The sequence below is a fragment of the Phoenix dactylifera genome, chromosome 3 (genome assembly GCF_051530095.1).
Source record: "Phoenix dactylifera cultivar Ajwa chromosome 3, Ajwa_hap1_PhDact_Kaust_v1.1, whole genome shotgun sequence".
Lineage (NCBI taxonomy): Eukaryota > Viridiplantae > Streptophyta > Magnoliopsida > Arecales > Arecaceae > Phoenix > Phoenix dactylifera.
In genome coordinates this window covers 45,453,166-45,470,845 of record NC_143192.1, presented here as the reverse complement: position 1 = coordinate 45,470,845, position 17,680 = coordinate 45,453,166, and the positions used below count along the sequence as shown (strand labels likewise).

General features: G+C 38.0%; 2 protein-coding genes across 8 annotated transcripts in view; one reads left to right on the top strand and one right to left on the bottom strand.

The window, feature by feature from the left end:
• Window positions 1–9,518, top strand: part of MAP1A (methionine aminopeptidase 1A) — a 32,174-nt gene extending 22,656 nt beyond the window's left edge. For all 3 annotated transcript variants that reach the window (XM_039121068.3, XM_008814132.6, XM_088718625.2), the window contains 7 exons: window positions 3,252–3,313; window positions 3,396–3,494; window positions 7,944–8,017; window positions 8,119–8,188; window positions 8,387–8,452; window positions 8,517–8,605; window positions 9,164–9,518. In XM_039121068.3, the coding sequence (XP_038976996.1) occupies window positions 3,252–3,313; window positions 3,396–3,494; window positions 7,944–8,017; window positions 8,119–8,188; window positions 8,387–8,452; window positions 8,517–8,605; window positions 9,164–9,241 (538 nt within the window). In that variant the 3' untranslated portion in view covers window positions 9,242–9,518. The remainder of the gene's footprint in view (window positions 1–3,251; window positions 3,314–3,395; window positions 3,495–7,943; window positions 8,018–8,118; window positions 8,189–8,386; window positions 8,453–8,516; window positions 8,606–9,163) is intronic.
• Window positions 9,519–10,115: 597 nt separating this feature from the next.
• TTN1 (ARM repeat superfamily protein) overlaps window positions 10,116–17,680 on the bottom strand; it is a 44,175-nt gene continuing 36,610 nt past the window's right edge. For 2 of the 5 annotated variants that reach the window (XM_008814127.6, XM_008814131.4), the window contains 3 exons: window positions 15,377–15,421; window positions 10,734–10,919; window positions 10,116–10,490 (listed from right to left, as the gene is read on the bottom strand). In XM_008814127.6, coding sequence (XP_008812349.2) covers window positions 10,203–10,490; window positions 10,734–10,919; window positions 15,377–15,421 — 519 coding nt within the window. In that variant the 3' untranslated portion in view covers window positions 10,116–10,202. Of the gene's footprint in view, window positions 10,491–10,733; window positions 10,920–12,925; window positions 13,123–15,376; window positions 15,422–17,680 lie in introns of all 5 variants that reach the window. The other 3 variants (XR_015976473.2, XM_088718623.2, XM_088718624.2) reach the window with 3 other exon arrangements.

The following is a 17,680-nucleotide window of genomic DNA, read 5'->3' as shown; positions in this document are numbered from 1 at the left end:
AAGGTAAGCTGATAATGTTTGGGTTTGTATTCAGGGTAGGATTGGGATTTGAGATAGGAAGGAGTTGAGGGTGGAGGGGTGGGGTTGATGGTGGGGTCAGAGGTAGGAGAGCAGGTGAGGTCAAATTTGGGGGAGATATGGGATCAGAGGTAGAGGCGGCGATTGCACCCAAGGCAGGAAGTGGTTAAGGATAGAGGTGGACAGGTGGCTGTAGTTGGAGGTAAAGGTGCAGTTAAGGATGAAGGTTTGGAGTTCGTTGTGGTGAGGTTAGAGATAGTGGGCAAGTTGAGGCAGAGAGAGAGAGAGAGGCACATGGAGAGGAAGAAAGCAGGGAGGAAATTGGGGGGAGAGAGATTTGAAGTGAGGAGGATTAGAGTTTGCCAACACTTGCTTAGCATCCAAGCTTAGAGAGATCAAGCAGTGGGAAGACCCTTTACCTTCTGAATTTCACCTCCTTTAACCTTCATTAGGTCTTTGATTTAATGATTTGTGTAAAGTTTGTTTAAAAATAATTACTTGTTATAATTTGTATTATATAAACCTATGTTAGTTTGGGCCATGATCGGGTAAAGTCAGCCTATGCCCAAAGCCCAATCTAATTATTGTGTCGAGTAATCAGGCTAACTTATGGATGAAAAGACTAACTGAACATGACTTAATTGGGTCATATATGGGTTAGATTCAACTCACTGATAGGCCTAATGCCTAGAGGTCGTTGCTCTTCAAACCTGAGTTTTCAGGGATTATGAAATCCATCAAGAAAGGTGGTGTCCCTGGTAATACTTTTGTGATCCTTCAATTCAGGGTACCTTTTATTTTTCCACTCCACATATTGCTAGTCGGTTACACTGAATTGCAATACGATTTACTATAGATTGGACAAAATGAGCTATTTCTTATTGGGTGGATACCTGTTGGTGATTTGGATTTCTGATGGTTGTAGGGTGGCCATGTCTTGCTGAAATCCTGGATGTTGGGGGTGTTAAGTCGGGTAACTTTTCTAGATAGAATGGCATTTTGAATTTGAAAAGAGAGTGGAGGGTATAGTTGCTGGATATTAATAAGTGCTGGGGCATTGTGGTTATAGATAGAAAAATATCTTGAAGTATCTTTTCTATGTGAGTTGACATACATAACTGAACAATGTGTAAACCTGAAGCCTTATAACATATATTTTACACTTTTAATCGATAAATAAATGGATCAGGTTTTAACAAAGCAAAAGTTTAATGGAAAATTATTATTGAATTAGAAGTTGACACCATCCGTATCTAATCAAAGCGAAGTATAGAACTTTCTTAATGTTTGTACGAGAAATGTTCTTTTGATCGTACTCTTAGCGGTATGAATCTGTAGCTGAACTAAGCAAACCAACGAACTTGGTAACATTGCTTCCACTTCATCCTTTTGCTTTATCTCTTTGCACCCTCTCAATTTTTTTAGGAGATATCACATGGATAAATTTGCCAAATATGAGGAAAGTTGTGGAGACCCTTATTGAAGTAACGCATTTGAATACATGTTGATGTTTGGTGCAACAAACATTCTAGGGAGGCAAACATACCAGCTGATTGGTTAGCTAACAGTTATCATACATCTAGCATATCTTCCAACTGCACCTCCGGGTTAACCTTGTGAACTCCATCTCACTATAACTGATGCTGATGGTTTTATTCTTTTAAGGGCCTAGGCCCTTTTTTATTACCGAGAAAAGATCTTCTTAAGAGCACAGAACTTGATCTCACAATATGTTATGTTGCTCTAATTGAGATGCTAAGAAGGCCAGTGTTAGGGTAAATTGGTTTAAGTTGTACACAAATTTCTTTTTCATTCATCAATAGCTGCGGTTGGTGCACAGATATCAATAGAGGGAAGAAAGTTCTTTAAAAGGATCATTATTTTGAATAGTATTTCTGATGCATCTTTCTAGGTGTTGTATGAATTTGTGACCCTGTTGGATTTTCTTTTAGGTAGGCTTGGCACCATGTTGACATTTTGGCTTCAAAATCTGTTGGACATTACAACCTTGAAGCCTTATACACATATAAGAATGATGATTAGATGTTCATATTATGAACATCAAGATTTAGGATATATAGTAGGATAAGGTTTGCCAAACCGCTATTGGAGGACGTATCGGCCGATTGTGGGTTCACCACGTTATGGGTCCGTACTGTGCCATACTGATACAAGGAGAGCCAAAAGGGAGGAGAGGAAGGAGAGAGAGGGAGGGAAAGGGAGGGGGGAAAAGAGGGAGAGGGAGGGGGAGAGAGAGGCCAATAGAGAGAGGGTTGGAAAGCCCTCATAATTGGGTATGGGGGGCTTGAATGAGAGAGGGCTCGGAACCCTGTCCCTAACCCCGTAAGAGAGAGAGAGAGAGAGAGAGAGAGAGAGAGAGAGAGAGAGGGGAGGGGGGATGCATATTGATGATGCTAGCAAGGGGAGGGCATGCAGCATTGAGGGTCGCGAGCATGGGGGGAGGCGAGGGTTGCGAACGCAGCGGGGAGGTGAGGCCGTGAATTGAACACTAGGCCAATGAGCGAGGGTGACTTTTATACCGAATCGAATGGATATGTCGAACCGTCCCGGTAGCTGAACCAGCCGGTTCGACATGATTTGGCAAACCATGTAGTAGGATATCTTTTACTCTTCTACTTCTTTGCATTCTCTTTTTATGTTTTACATTTTACATGTTTTCCTTCAAATTTTCTTTCAAGAAGGAAATTTTATGAAGCTTATGCCTTATCTTATGCCTTATGGATGAAACTTATGTTTCTCCTTATTGGGACTCTGAAATCTGAATGCCTTGCTTTTTCATCTGCCATTTGAAAGTTTGGTGGGAACAATAACCTCCAAGAGTCTCGTAGTTCAAGATACTAGAGATTAAGTTCAGGGCTTTTCGTTGTGGTTTTTCTTTTAATGCCATGTTTATCTACTTGTGTAAGAAAAGTTGCACATTTTTTATAATATGCAGGGTGAAGCACAATTTCTATGCAGTTGGAAATTCTGATGAAGTACAAGTGCTTAAATTAATAGTGTTTTTATGCACGAAATATAGGCTAACTTCTTATGCATAAGGTTGTTTAGGTTAGTTTGTGATTGCTCTCTACATACCGATATTGTTGCACTATGTTCATGCTAGAGAAATTAATGGATGTATATACAAAAAGTTAGCTTATTTGTGCCATAGCTGTTGGCTAGTAAGTATTATCCAATCCAATTGATTAATGTTATATCTTTTTTTTATGCAGGAGACTTGAAGACGGTGACATTGTCAATGTTGATGTGACTGTATATTATAAAGGCGTCCATGGTGAGATACCACTACTGGTTACTAGTAGCTTGTTGAAACGATTTTCCTTTACATAACTCCATAGTATTGGATGAATCTGTAGGTGATCTTAATGAAACATATTTTGTCGGGAATGTGGATGAAGCTTCTCAACAGCTTGTCCGTTGTACATATGAGTGCTTAGAGAAAGCTATTTCAATAGGTAGTTCCTGTTAAATACATGTTTTTATGTTCTGCATTATGTGGAATCATTTACTTATTAAACATTTGATGATTTTTCTTCCAAGTTAGATTTTGTCATGAATCATGGACAGATTATAATTTCTAAAGAGTTAATTTCCCTTCATTGAGATCAATTCTTGTAAGTAAACTTATTCAGCATTATTAATTTTGCTAACTTCAGTTAACTGCCTCTTTGGTTCTTCACAAGCTCTTCTCCTTGATGCATAGGTTTATTCTGCATAAATTAATCACTGAAATAAGATAAGTGTGCCAAAGAAGAACATAGTGGTACAAATTAGCAATTGCATGGTAAAAATTAACTTCTAAAAAAGTCCTCCACTTGTAGAACACAACCAAACACCTTCCTCCTTTCAACCTCAGTTCTAGATTTCAAAATCATGGACACCCTTGCATCCTTTTGCCAACAATTTTGATTCTTTGTTTCCTTCTTGCTCTTATATTTCAACTCATAGACAATACCCACCACGAACTCCCTTCTCACAACCCCATCAGCACCCCTATACTTCCCAATGGGACAAATACCATCTTCACTCATCTCCCTCATCTGAACAGTGCACTCCATTTGAATGTCTGCAGTTGTATAGAAATCTGCCGTCGGGTTCGAGAGAAGGCCATGAAGAGGGGAGGGGATTTCATCAGCTAGGATGAGGGATTTTGGGAAGGTGGATAGATGGAAGAGAGAGAGGTGACGGTGGAAGAGCTAAGGATGATCAGTGCTGGAGGATTCCTAGAATGGATGATCTGTTCTGGAATGGAAAACCAGTTGCCAGAATGGCCAATTGTATCACGGGAAAGGCTAATTAGGCTAGAGCTTTGATGAGGCAAGGAAGAGGATATGGAGAGATGTAAGCTAGAGCTGATACTGGGAGTGGGATGAGAAGACTTGGTTTTTGGGAGGATTTGTGTTACCTTAATGCAGCTTGATTATTTTGATTGCACCACTCAAGCTGTGATAGCTTGTCCTCCGCAAGTTGCTACATCTCATCGTGTTTGGCAATTAAAGTTTCTGCATCTCAATCGGGCGCATCTCTCTAAATAGTCTCAAGTAGTTCCGTTGCTGCAACCAGGGTTGTAGAGGACCAAGCAACCAAACAAACTCCTATGTTATTAATTGACTTTTTGTTCTCTAAAAGATATCCTGGTTGAATTGGTAGTCCTAATTTAAGTGTTGAGTCTTTTGAGATGGTTGGGTGCTATTTGTTAGAAGTCCATTTTAGAAATCTTTGTCACCAGGATTTTTGTTTCCATTTTCAGATTTCTCTGTTCTTTAATCAAATCAACAAATTTTAATGTTACAAGTAAAGAAGGTCCAAGAAAAGAAGATGCATGTACTAGAATGTAGAATGTTGGGTTGGACTTAGAGGGGTAAACTAGAAAGGATAGAGTTAGCAATAAGTATATTAAATATCTAGGAGTTACATTAGTTCAAGACAAATTGATGGATTGTCGGTCAATATGGTATCAGCATATGCGGTGAAGATTTGAGAAGTTTTCCACAAGGAAATGTGCTTGAATCTATGTCAATTCTTGAAGGATATAGTATGAGGGAATATCTGAATTCTGAAGTAACATGCAAAGGAACTTGTGATTAAAGGTACGGAAAACTTGCAATAATGTCAATGGTTGATGTTAATTGGAATTATTGACAAATGAAAATTGATAACGCCAATTCCAAATAGTTGGCACAAGCCTTCATAGTTGCAGTATGTGTATGTGCCACACTTTGAATGAATGTTACAATATGTTTGGTCAAACCTATTTATTGATAATATGAGTTGATCCATTTTATTTCTGGGAACTTTGAAAATCACTCATTGGTGTATGATACTTAAATTTGAACTCTTTATTTTAGGTGGCAAGGTGTGATTATGCTTTTAGTCTTCAAACTTAAACAAGTTTTTTCTCCTCATATCGCTTATCAACATCTTGATGGTAGTGCAAATACCTCAAAAGCATGGAACATTTTTTTGATTCTCCACCTTAATGTGATGTTACAGTTTATCTCTAATAATGCAACAACCATGATCTCCCTCATGGGCTAGTATCTCTCCCAAGAGTGGGGTAGAAGTGGTCATTTGATCTTCCTCTTGTGGTTGTAGTTGCTACAATGAATATTTCAAAACTGCCAGAATAGGATGGTAGGATTGTTACCATAATATTGCAACGTGGAATCAGCACTCATACGGGTATTGGGATATCAAAACACTATGTACTGGTACATGCTAGTCATATCATAAATCAACCATCAAGGTTTTCCAAATCGGTATCAAGGCTCATATCGGACGATGACCAATTCGGTACAATAAAGGTCCGTACTGTGCCATTCCAGTTGTATGGAAATAGGGAGAGGGAGGGAAGGAGGGAGAGAGGGGGGAGGCTTATCAGTGACTCTTGGCGGCTCTTTTGGTTCTCCATCATGTTGTCCTAGCTCCACCATCGGCATACCTCCACCCACTTGCTCAACCTCAGCGACATAGCACCAATGCCCGAAAAAGAAGAGAACACCAGGAATGGGGGTTTGAGGGCTACACCCTAACTGTAGCTCATCATGGGCTGGGCTTGGATACAAAAAATGTCAAATTTTAAATAGGCCAGGACCAAAGCCCAACTAAAAATAAGTAGAGTTTAGGCCTGAGGCCCGGCCCATGATTAGCTCTAACCCTAACCCTGATCCTAACATAGAGAGAGAGGAGGGGCATACCAGTGACGGTCTCAAAGAGGGGGAGCAAGCAGCATCCATTGATATGTGAACAAGAGCCCTTGAAGGTTCTTGAACCATAGAACCAAGGAGGGGGGCAGGATTTTATAACTGAACCGGCCCATCCTGTTGAATCGTTCTGATTTAGCGTTGGTTCAGTTTCATATGGGCCTAACCACCCGATTTGGGTCTGTTCGATGACCATTGCTGACCATTTTTCTTTTTTTTGAAAAAGTAAGTTTTGATATGTATTATTGATATCGGAACCATATTGTTATCATACCATTCTAATAAAAAAAATGGTACAAGCTCGGTACCAATATTTAAAACCTTAACATCAACTATGCAATTGACTTAGAGTACAAACACCTTTGAAATCATCTGTGTTGCAAATCGAGATGTTATTGTGATCCAATCTTGTGCTTGCTCGTTGTGGGTGGGGTAGTGGATGTGAACCTTGCTGGTGAAGCAGTCTCAATGTGGTCATTAAGGTAGTTGCAGTGTAAATGATGCTTGAGTTAGGGTTGACTAGGTTTTGCTTGTTGTGTCTACATAATCTGGTTGCTTGTTTTGCTAATGGCATTGAGACTAAAGTTGACACTGCAGATTGGCAATAATCACATGGAACACAAGTTACCACTACAAAACTAGAAATCATTGATGGGGTGCTTGGTGCCGCATATCTACGGGTCAGTTAAGGCGGTCATTGGGAGGGGTTTCACTTGCCCGAAATGCAACAAGAGAAATAGAGGGGGAAAGGGGCATTAATGATGGATGAAATTGGGGAGGGTAATAGCAGTCAAGTTGGAAGAGGGAGTGGGAGCTTTTGTGTGCAAGATTTTGAGGGATGTTTGGTTAGGTAAATGTGTCATCTTTACTTTTGCTAGAGGCATAACCAGAGTGATTGGATTTATATATATCTATATCTATCTATCCATCTATCTAGCTATATGAACTTTGGAAGTGGTTAGTGGTTTGTGTGGAATCAAGAAAAGGTGAGGGATTTATTTGTAACATTGAGGTTTTATATGGTGTAAAATGAAAATATCTTAAAATGGAGTACTAAAACTCTTTACCAACATCTCTAGGTTACAATAGTTTGTTGCGATAGGTAGGGAGAATAACGAAATAAGAAGAAAAATAAGAAAAGAACAAGAGCACACAATATTTATTTGGTTCGATCTATTGACTTACGCACATGGGCAGCAACGTTGCAAAAGTGTCACTAAAGAAATTGGAGATCACATAGTACAAAATTTCCACAAAAACCCTAGCTCCCAATACATCCGATCTCTAGAACACTCAATTGCTCTCTTCTCTTAGGGTTACAAGAGAGTTATATAATAAAGTCCATTTAGACTAGAATTGGTATCCTACAATAATCAAGTTAGCCCGGCCTGCAGGAGTTCTGCCCCCGCACCCTTGGCTAACTATTTGTGTGACCCAAACAAAACGTGTGTGGCAGCATGGGACCATTTTGGCTCTCTAGGGCTTGTAAACTCAAGACATACTCACCGTAATTTTTTCACCACGTTTGAAAACGAGTCTAAGTTATTATTATATTTTATTTGTCATCTTGTTGATGACAGTCATATTACATCTTCTATACTAATGTTAAATTTTGTGACATAGATCATCTGCTTGTTTATATTGTTGGTACCTTTAATTTTGAGATAAACTGATTCAGTTACTATCTCTCTCTTGGATCAGTTAAACCTGGGGTTCGATTTCGTGAGGTTGGGGAAGTCATTAATCGGCATACATCGATGTCAGGGTTCTCTGTGGTAAGGATGATGTATCGTATATGATGATCTAAGTGATTCTTAATGTTTTGTAGATTACTGTTTCACTACTTATTTGCATAAAATACTTATTTTAAATGCAGGTGAAATCATATTGCGGACATGGTATTGGAGAGCTGTTCCACTGTGCCCCAAATATTCCGCATTATGGAAGTATCCTGGTTGCTATTAGTTTTTCAAATGAAATCTTGCTCTCTACTTTTCAATTGTTCTGACATGTCAAGAAAATATAGCATTGTTGGATGCAACTTCCATGTGTGTAAATTGTAATAAAAGAACTGCTATAACTATTCTTCAGTCATAATAAACATTCCTGACAATCTGGGCTGCTCTTTCCTTAACACATCATAGGAAATAAAGCTGTTGGTGTCATGAAAGCTGGGCAGACATTTACTATTGAGCCAATGATAAATGCAGGTAATCATCTGAGATAGACAAGCATATCTGTATTTAAACATCTTAAAGGGCTGCTTTTCTGCAGGAGTTTGGCGTGACCGATTATGGCCAGATGGATGGACTGCAGTTACTGCAGATGGTAAACGAAGTGCTCAGTTCGAGCACACTCTTTTGGTTAGTAAACCTATTCACCTATATTTATTAGTTTTCTCATATGATATCTTGTTTTAAAAAACTATTTAACAGATTTGTTGTACTGATGTTCTCTGCTTTACATGTTGAATTTGTACATTTCCTTCAAAAATATATATGTTGAATTTGTATGGTGTCTAGTTACCAGAGATAATTGAAACTACGTTCGGTAAATGCAGCATGTTGTCAATTAAACTAGTAGACTGAATTTTCTAGGCTAGTTTAAACTCAGTCGTCCTTTCTGTTGAACCACAAATATGCTTAGCATATGCCCAAATAAGTATGTCAAAAGTTTCTTTCTTCAAAAGGTCGTCTCTACAGATGATATCCATGTAATCCTTTGGCTCAAGAGTATTTTAATTCTCAACCACTTCAATAAAAATGCTTACGTTATATAGCTGCTGTGACATTTATACCACTTAGGTTTAACTACATTTTGTGCCTGTGTTTATTTGTATCACTTGATACTAGAACATTCCAATAAGTAGGGGTTATTTGAGATTTGTCTTCTGTGTTCTGAGCAACAAATTTCTTCTTCAGGTTACAGAGACGGGGGTTGAGGTTCTAACAGCACGATTGCCTTCATCTCCAAATGTCTTTCCTTGGTTGAACCCTTAATCACGCATGCAGTAACCAGCTGCTTTTCAACTACAAAGCCATCAGCGGACGCAGCGGTGACATCTAATTCTGTCAGAATTTGTTTTGATCCTGTTCACATTTGTAACAGATCAGCGATCAGCTTTTCCAGCCATTTGTTTTGTTGTACCATATGATTGAGCCCAGATTGCTGCTTTTTTTGATAGGGAATCATCTGTCATTTCCATCAGGCCTTGTATGCCGGCAATTTTTATTGCATCAGTATACATCCATATTAAAGTTTTTTAATGGTGAAAAACTGGGGTATTCATTGGTCGTTAACTTTTTGTGAATGCTCAGAGGGGGGATTCGTTGGTCTGCCAGCGTGGAGTATAATGTAATGACAGACTCGGAGCTGACTGTTCTGTAGTTGCTGGACAGTGTTGTGGCCTTTCACTTGCTTACACCAAACTGCTGTTCACGCTGTGCGGCTGGTTTCACATTCCTGGAAGAAAAGTTGGTAAGACTGTACAGCGATTTATGGCAGCAGGAAGGCAAGGCCTATTCCATCATCTAGATACATATGTTAGAGGTAAGATGTAAATTACGCGCTTGTTCATGGATCACAAAGATCTGCGACGGTAGGGTTTTTTTGGGGCAGTGCAAAAAGTTAGATCAGACTTGCTCCGGAGCTTTGGAGGAACTTTTTTTATTCTATTTTTTTTTTTTTCTTTTTGCGCGTCATTGGAGACTAGCCTATCTGCCTGTAGGATTTCACGCTTGTTCATGGCAAATTTCTCCAACGAATGTATCAATGGCGGAGTTTGCCACAGGAATCTAGATAGAGAAAAGTGAATTATATTTGCTTCATCTCTCAATGGCATATGAAGCATGTTTAATTTCACTAACAAAAAACTAACCCGAAAATATATAATCTCTTATATATATGTCCTGGGAAAAGTAATCAGAAATATAAACTTCAACAATATTAAACATGTTGTCTTTAAAAGCCGCTAAAACCAACTAATGAGGAATATGACATGTTTTCATCAGCTGATGTAGGCCTTCTCCCGACCAACTCGGTAGATTCTCCACTAGCCTTTTGACGGGCGCCCCCATCCAAGCCAGACATCTCACATAATTGCAACCTCCTACTTCTGGCCTCCTCTGCAGCACCTTCCCAGCATGTTTCGGAAAGGACTTCAAGAGCTCTTTCCAATTTGTCCTCTGCCACGAGATTCCCATTTTGCAGCAAAACGAGATAAACCTGATCAGCAGCAGCTTTCCGTATCTGAAGTACAAACCAAATGATGTGTTAATATAATTTGTGCCAAACAGATATGAGGAAAATTAGTTCCCCGCATAGAAAATGCAACAGCATATAACTTAATGCCTCACGAATCATTTTAATAAATGAAATCAGCTTGACCAACGATAGCCAATAGGGTAGACATAAAGGACAAAAGTATTTTGTTGAAATTTTAGTAGTCACATACTACGAAGCCTGGAAAAAGAAAAGGATGTGCGGTGTTACCTTGGGGTATCTGTGGCCAAGAAAAGAAAGAAGCTGAGAAAATGCACGGGAGTTGATTGGTTCCGTAAGTGAAGCAACAAACCCAAGAATCGAGAGGCCGGTGCACAACTTAGTGAAATCCCTTGATCCTTTCAACTCAACATCCAAAGCTTCCAAAACCCCCAAGCAGAAGAGCTGAGTATGGTCCTGTTAGCCGTGATCAAATATAACAAAGCCGCCAGAAATCTAGGTATGCTTATGCAGATTACAAGGAAAACAATGAAGGAACCATAGAACACAACACCAAAGCAAAATACTTGACAGTGCATGACCACTATGGCTTGACCCAGTGATCATCCCTCTCTATTTAGCAACCAAACTTTCTGGATTTGTCTTGGATGGTGCATCATCAAGCATCTAAGCCTAGGTAATTAAGCGCAGGTAGACCCCCCCCCCCCCCTCCTCCTCCTCTCTCTCTCTCTCTCTCTCTAAACCTTAACAGTTCTCAAATTTCACTACTAGTTTTATTCTTTCCATATTTTCTATGTTCTTTTAACAAGTTGACTGATGTAAAAAATCTGAAGATTTACTGTACCAGATAATATGGTGGGGCAACAATATTAAAAAAAAGCTGCACCATTGTCCTAAGTGTGACCTCCAATCCCACGTATTCAAATAATGTAGATTTAATCATGAAAATTTTGAAGAAAGGAGGGCAGTTCATAACTTATAAATCTTTCCTATCTGGGTTAGCTTCATGAATCTTCATTAACCACTATATCCTAGTTTCCAAATCCTTCCACAAAAGTTCTATCAAAACCTGAAACCCAATAGGTTCAGCAGTCATTCGGCAAACTTGGGCATGTATAAACAACCATAAGGCCAGGCCCAGGCCAGGCCCGGGCAGGACTGCCACTTACACTTGATCAGGTCTTAAGCTGAGACACAATCCAGCTCGCCCATCCACCTAGTCCAACTTGGAGAACTTAAAATTCCCATAGTGTGACAATCCTAACCTCTCATTTTCCTCATCTTGTATCTTGATATAACCACAACAATTTGGATCCCTTACTCAACCCATGATCACCAATGTCTATATACTATGTATGCAGGTTCCTTCCCCCTCATTCCTCAACTCCCCCCAACCCTTCCAATTGCAACCCCTTGCCGTGAATCAAGAAGCAAGAACAAGAAGAAGAGCAGCTCATCTCTGTGCGCGCGTGCGCGCACGCGCATGCACGCAAGAGAACCTTTTAATTCCACCTCCTTAGCCACTGAGAAGGTTAAAGGAGCTTGGGGAGAAAAAGGATCATCATCCATGTAACTCAACCCATCTTCTTCCTTATATTCCACCTTGAATTAAACATAGGATTTAGCAATATATAAAAGGAAACAAACGAAAACTCTGAACTCTTGAACTACTACTTTGATGACTCTTTAGCAACCATGATTTTTGAATACTAAACTTGACTTTCTACTTAATGGCTCATTTTGCATATTCTTAACAACTCTGCTGGGAACTAGATAATGACATATAGTACATTAAACATCTGCATAGGGTAATATCTCAACATAAACAAACCTCATCGCTTTGATATAAGCACTACAGTGATGTAACCATATCATCTAGTTGGTGCCCGTGGTCTAGTTCCATATATGCTATAAATGTCCTCCACTCCTTACCTCTAACACATTTGCATTGGAACTACACCCTTGGTTCACGAATATCCTAAATTGGCATGACTTTGTACCTCGCTAATGCACTCAATTCCTTCTTGATTTTACCTCATATTCATCTTTCCAGTCTTTTATATACCATCCAAGTCCATTTTCACAATTGTCCAATGAAATGCTTATAAGTTTAGAAAGCAATCAGATCTTGTCTGAGCTCCAGAATCAAGTTATTACTCCTCTTTACCTTCATCAAACAACAGAAGCAGCAGCATCAAAAGTAACAAGATTTTATACAAGGTCTAACTGCTAAGTCAATCAGGTATCTAAAGCCAATGGTGCATGAAGATGCCCCATGGGAAAAAAGATGAGTGGTTGAACATTTCTATACCTCAGCCTAACTTTTACTAGAAGTAAAACTGTATTGATTAAGAAGCCATTTCTTCCAAATATGTAACCGTTGCCAAATATCCTTTCATCAGGACACTAGAAATGAACATTATGCCAAAATAGTCATTTATGAGAAGTTCAGAAGTTACCACCTTGATATCATTAGCTACTATATTTCCTCTCTCAGCAGTTCTTATAATTTGTTAAGATCATCTCCTTGCATGGTCAGTCATCTATATGAATTATTTGGCTTGTTCTGCAACATGGCTTGCTCGCTATGTAAAACTTAAGGGGAATTCAAGCCCTGAGCGGAGTGACCACCTTCAAACATGTCCTTTATCATGATAAACTGAAATGCCAAATGGAATCATGTATAAGAACAGCATGTCCTGTGCTATCTAGAAACCAATGACAACTACATGAAGGATATCAAAACTCAGACACAATATTATTAATTATATTATCCCTTGTTTTAATTACGTCCTCCCAATTTTATTTTTTAAATTAATGTCAATACTCATCCTTATATGAAGGCTACCAAGACCTAATATTATTAACAATATTAACTCTGGAATTGTTTTAGCCAAGACTTAAGCTACCATCAAGAAACGATACTGGGTCAAGGTGCAGCATGCTGAAACTGGCAGGTTTGGTTGGTACTGCACCTGGCCCACTGGTCCACCCATTTTGAGAAAAGGGGGGGGGGGGGGGGGGGGTGTTGAGTTGGTAGGCAGCTTGCTCTCTTTTTTCTGTAAGAAGGTACTGGCGCAACAAGAAAGAGAAAAAATTCAGCCCATCCACCCACCCACTCTGTTGCTAATTTCTTAAAGCCAACTAAATCCATGAGTATCAGTACAAGTATTGGCATCATATACCCCCATAAAAACCACTCAAGCATGTAAAAAACAAAAAAAAGTCACTCAATATTCATTTAAGATAAAAAAAGGCTAAAAATGAAAAAAATAAAATAAAAAAAGTCTCCAGGTATGGAACCAGGAAAATGAACTGTCCTGCAAGTTAGTATAATACATTCTGGTACGATACAGGTCCAATGGAAAATCAGTACCACTGTCAGTATAGGTATTTAAGTCCTTGGATTTAAGGAGCTGAATATCTATATTTTATTTAATAATGTTGAAATTTTGCAGATAGTGGTACAATGATAAATAAGGAACAACATCATCTTGTTCGTAAGCTAATAGATAAAAAAGTAAGCTAAAGTATTTATCATCAATGATGAATATATTGTTATTTTGTAATAAACTTCTCTTTCGTTTTATATCCCCATAGTTGTATTTTATTTTCATTATTTTTGGATGACCTATATACATTGAGTGAATCCAGACTAGCACTAATGTTGAGAGTTGAAAAAGCATCTTGGTCATGATGACTTGGCTCCTAACGAAATTTAAACCTTATGCAAGTTCAAAGGTGTGCATTACAGAGTTTTTGTGCTGCTTAAGTCCTTTAAACCCTTACGTTTTAATGGCATATTTTGTTTGATTCAGCTAAGGTATTGCAACTTCCAAAAATAAAGAAAGAGCTGTAATATATGATGTAATCAACTTGCAATCAATAAAAAAACAAGGATGATAATATGATAAAAGGAAGAAACAGTTACAAATGGGTACTGTAGAATATGTGCTAAACTGACATAGATAGAGTGATGGACTAACCTATAAAAATGACAAATTGCAATAAAAGGCCAAAAAAACAGCCTACAAACTACAAACTTACAAAGCATGCCCGCATATGGGTAAACATACAAAAATAGAGGGCAAAATGATGGAACAAGATTTATAAAGGCAGATATGTAGTATAATAATAATATGTGTCAGTTATAGGATTGCTCTGAATATTTGAAGGTGTAAAGGTAGGTTTTAACCATAGATATTTAGATATTCATACTTCTATTATGTTGACTATGTCGAGGAGTTAGAATTGTTTTTGAAGCTCTAAAACCTGATGAAGAAGGAAAAATATCTTCAGAAATGTCAATCTTTTATAGTTTTATATGATTAATAAGGTTATACAATAGATTTATGGAATGTTGTACCGCCTTGAATTGTCTGGTTCAAGGTGCACCAAGCCGTACTGGCGGTAGACTAGCACAATTTTGCCGCTCAGTTGAGAAATCCGGCGAAACAAAAGAGAGGGAGGAGAGAGAGAGGAAAAAAGGGAGGCGAAGGAAGCGGAAGGAAGGCAGAGAGAGGGAGAGGGAGGGGGGAGAGAGAGAGGCTGAGAGAGAAGGCTTTTGAGCCCCTTCTCCTTCGGCCACACAAAAACATCCTTCCTCTCTCCCTTCCTTCCACTCCCTCTCCCTCCCTCTCTTTTTCTCTCCTCCCTCTCCCATCCCTCACCAACTCTAATTTTCAGTATGAAATGGAACAGCACAGTACTGTACCATACCGTCGGGCAACCAGTATGTGTCCCGGTACCAGCATAACATACCTTGAGTAGACTTGTCATGTTAATATTGTTCTAAAATCATTAGACTACTAAAATATTGCTATCTTTTGAGCATACAATTTTCCAATAACATATATGTGTGAACATGTGCTCCATTAGAAAAAAGTAACTTTCGATGAGCAATATAAACTGACCTCCATATTCAAGAAGATTTTTTTGCTAAAAAGAATCTCAATTGTCTGCACCAACAAGAACGGTTGTGTTAGAAATCCAAAAAGGAACATCAAGCCATTTTGTCACAGAAACTTGGTTAAAAAGGTGGACATGATTAGGAAATCTTAGTAGGAAAATAAGCAACCTTGATGCCAGAGCACGAGTTAACAAATGATAGAAATAATTGACAAAACACAATATTTTAATATGATGAAGTGAGATAAACTGCTGTCACAAAAAGGTAGTAAGATGCAACATCCTACTAATGCCACGTGCTAGACTATCAGATATGTCTTCATCACTTATCAGCTTTAAGTCTGTAACTTGAATACTTGGTATTAAAATGAATGCATAATCTGATTAGGTTATAAAGCCATTTATTAACATGTACAATAAAGTCAATCCTGTGTAAGACACAATACAATCCATATACACACTTCGAAAATACAAAAGTATACAAACTCTCGAAAGGATTAAAAGAGTATTAAAATAGCTCACAACTTTATTACACTCTTTCAAACTCTATCCAACCCCCCCCCCCCCCCCCCCCCAACCAAAAAAAAAAAAGAAGCATTGATCAAGTGAAGTTAAATTTTAAACCATGATTACGACAATCTTATCATAGGTTGAAATCAAAAGCTCTAGATGTAATTGGAGGACCACCTAACTCTAAAGCAGGAGAGATGGCCAATGTGGTATAAAGAACAAATTTTGAGTGCAGAAAGTGTTTAAAGATGCAAAACGACAAAGTGGCATAGAAGAACTGTAAGGAATTGGGAACTATCCTAAAGGAGAAAAATTATGGATAAATAGATAAGAAATCTAAGTCGGTGATGTCCATAACAAGAAGATAGAAACCTCATAAAATAAGACAAAAAATACATGAGATGGACTTTGTTCCTCTCAAGTCCAATATCAATTATCGAGCCCCTAGACCAAAGATCCACAGTGATCATGATCTATACTACTAAAAATGACTAAAAACCTCTCTAACCTATGCATCAAGTAGACACAAAAATGGACGATTAAAGTGATAATGACACCATGTTTTGCTTGACCAAAGCATTAAAATCTATTGATTTTCAATCTATATATATTTTAACATGTGTTGATCATGATCAATGAGGTGAATTTTTAGTTTAACTGCTTTATCTTGTGTTTTGGCACATTAGCACAATGGAAATTATCCATTTTTTCTAGTTGATGCATAGGTTTAGACTTTATAGATCACTAAAACATGCGATTTTTCCATTTGTAGGCATTTTCAGTAATATAAATCATGATCAATGGTGTGGATTTTCAAATTGAGTGGCTGGTTATTGATTTTGGTCCTGTGGAGTAAATACCCTCTCAAGCTATGCAAGAAGCAGCCTCAGGAAAATGGTTAATTCAAAACACCAAGAGCTAGAACATCCTCTAATAGGGTAGAACTATAGGTTCTGGAAGCAAAATTGCAAACAAGCAACATAGTATAACAATTATTACCCTTGAACAAAGAAACAAAAGATCTGAAAGGGTAAAGAATTGGACATGTAGCAAACCAAAAGTAAGAAAGGTTATGCAAAAGTTGAAAGAATTTTCTGCATACTAGTCCCTCAAGTCTACCTTATTCGCATATTAATCCCTTGATTCTTTAAATTTTCATGTTATTCCGTAAAATTATATAACTTATTGCATATAGCTCCGTACAGACTAGTTAACCACAATTACAGCATATATTCATGGAATATTCCCAAGTAGGCATTCAGTTTGTAATGGTCCAAAATATTTTAGAGTATTTTACCCTTAGATTTTTTTAGGGCTTTTATATATAAATCAATGAAAATTTCTTAATTTGCTTCAAATTTGCATTAGGCCATCCAGGCATTTAAGACATTGCATATTCATCCCTTGAATTAACTATGGTTTTGTAATGAAAATTCTTATTTCTCTCTCAAGTAAACCCATCCATCTCTTAATTTGAAACTTTATAGTTTAAATTGATTGGAAAAATTTTCAGTTTTGGATACCTTAAGCACCAATCAAATATTGCATCTTTTCCTATTTCATAAAATGTATATGAGTAAAGATTTATAGTAAATTGATTGGAAAAAAATTCAGTTGTGGATACTTTGAACACCAATCAAATATTGCATATCATCCTGTTTCATAAAATCTGTATAAGACTACTGAAGTAACTACTTGTGTTCTCTAGAAGGATAAAGGACAAGAAGGGGTGGGAGGAGATGGATCGAATGAGAGAGGAACCCCTAACGTGCAAGCACTACTGAGGATAAAAGCTTAAT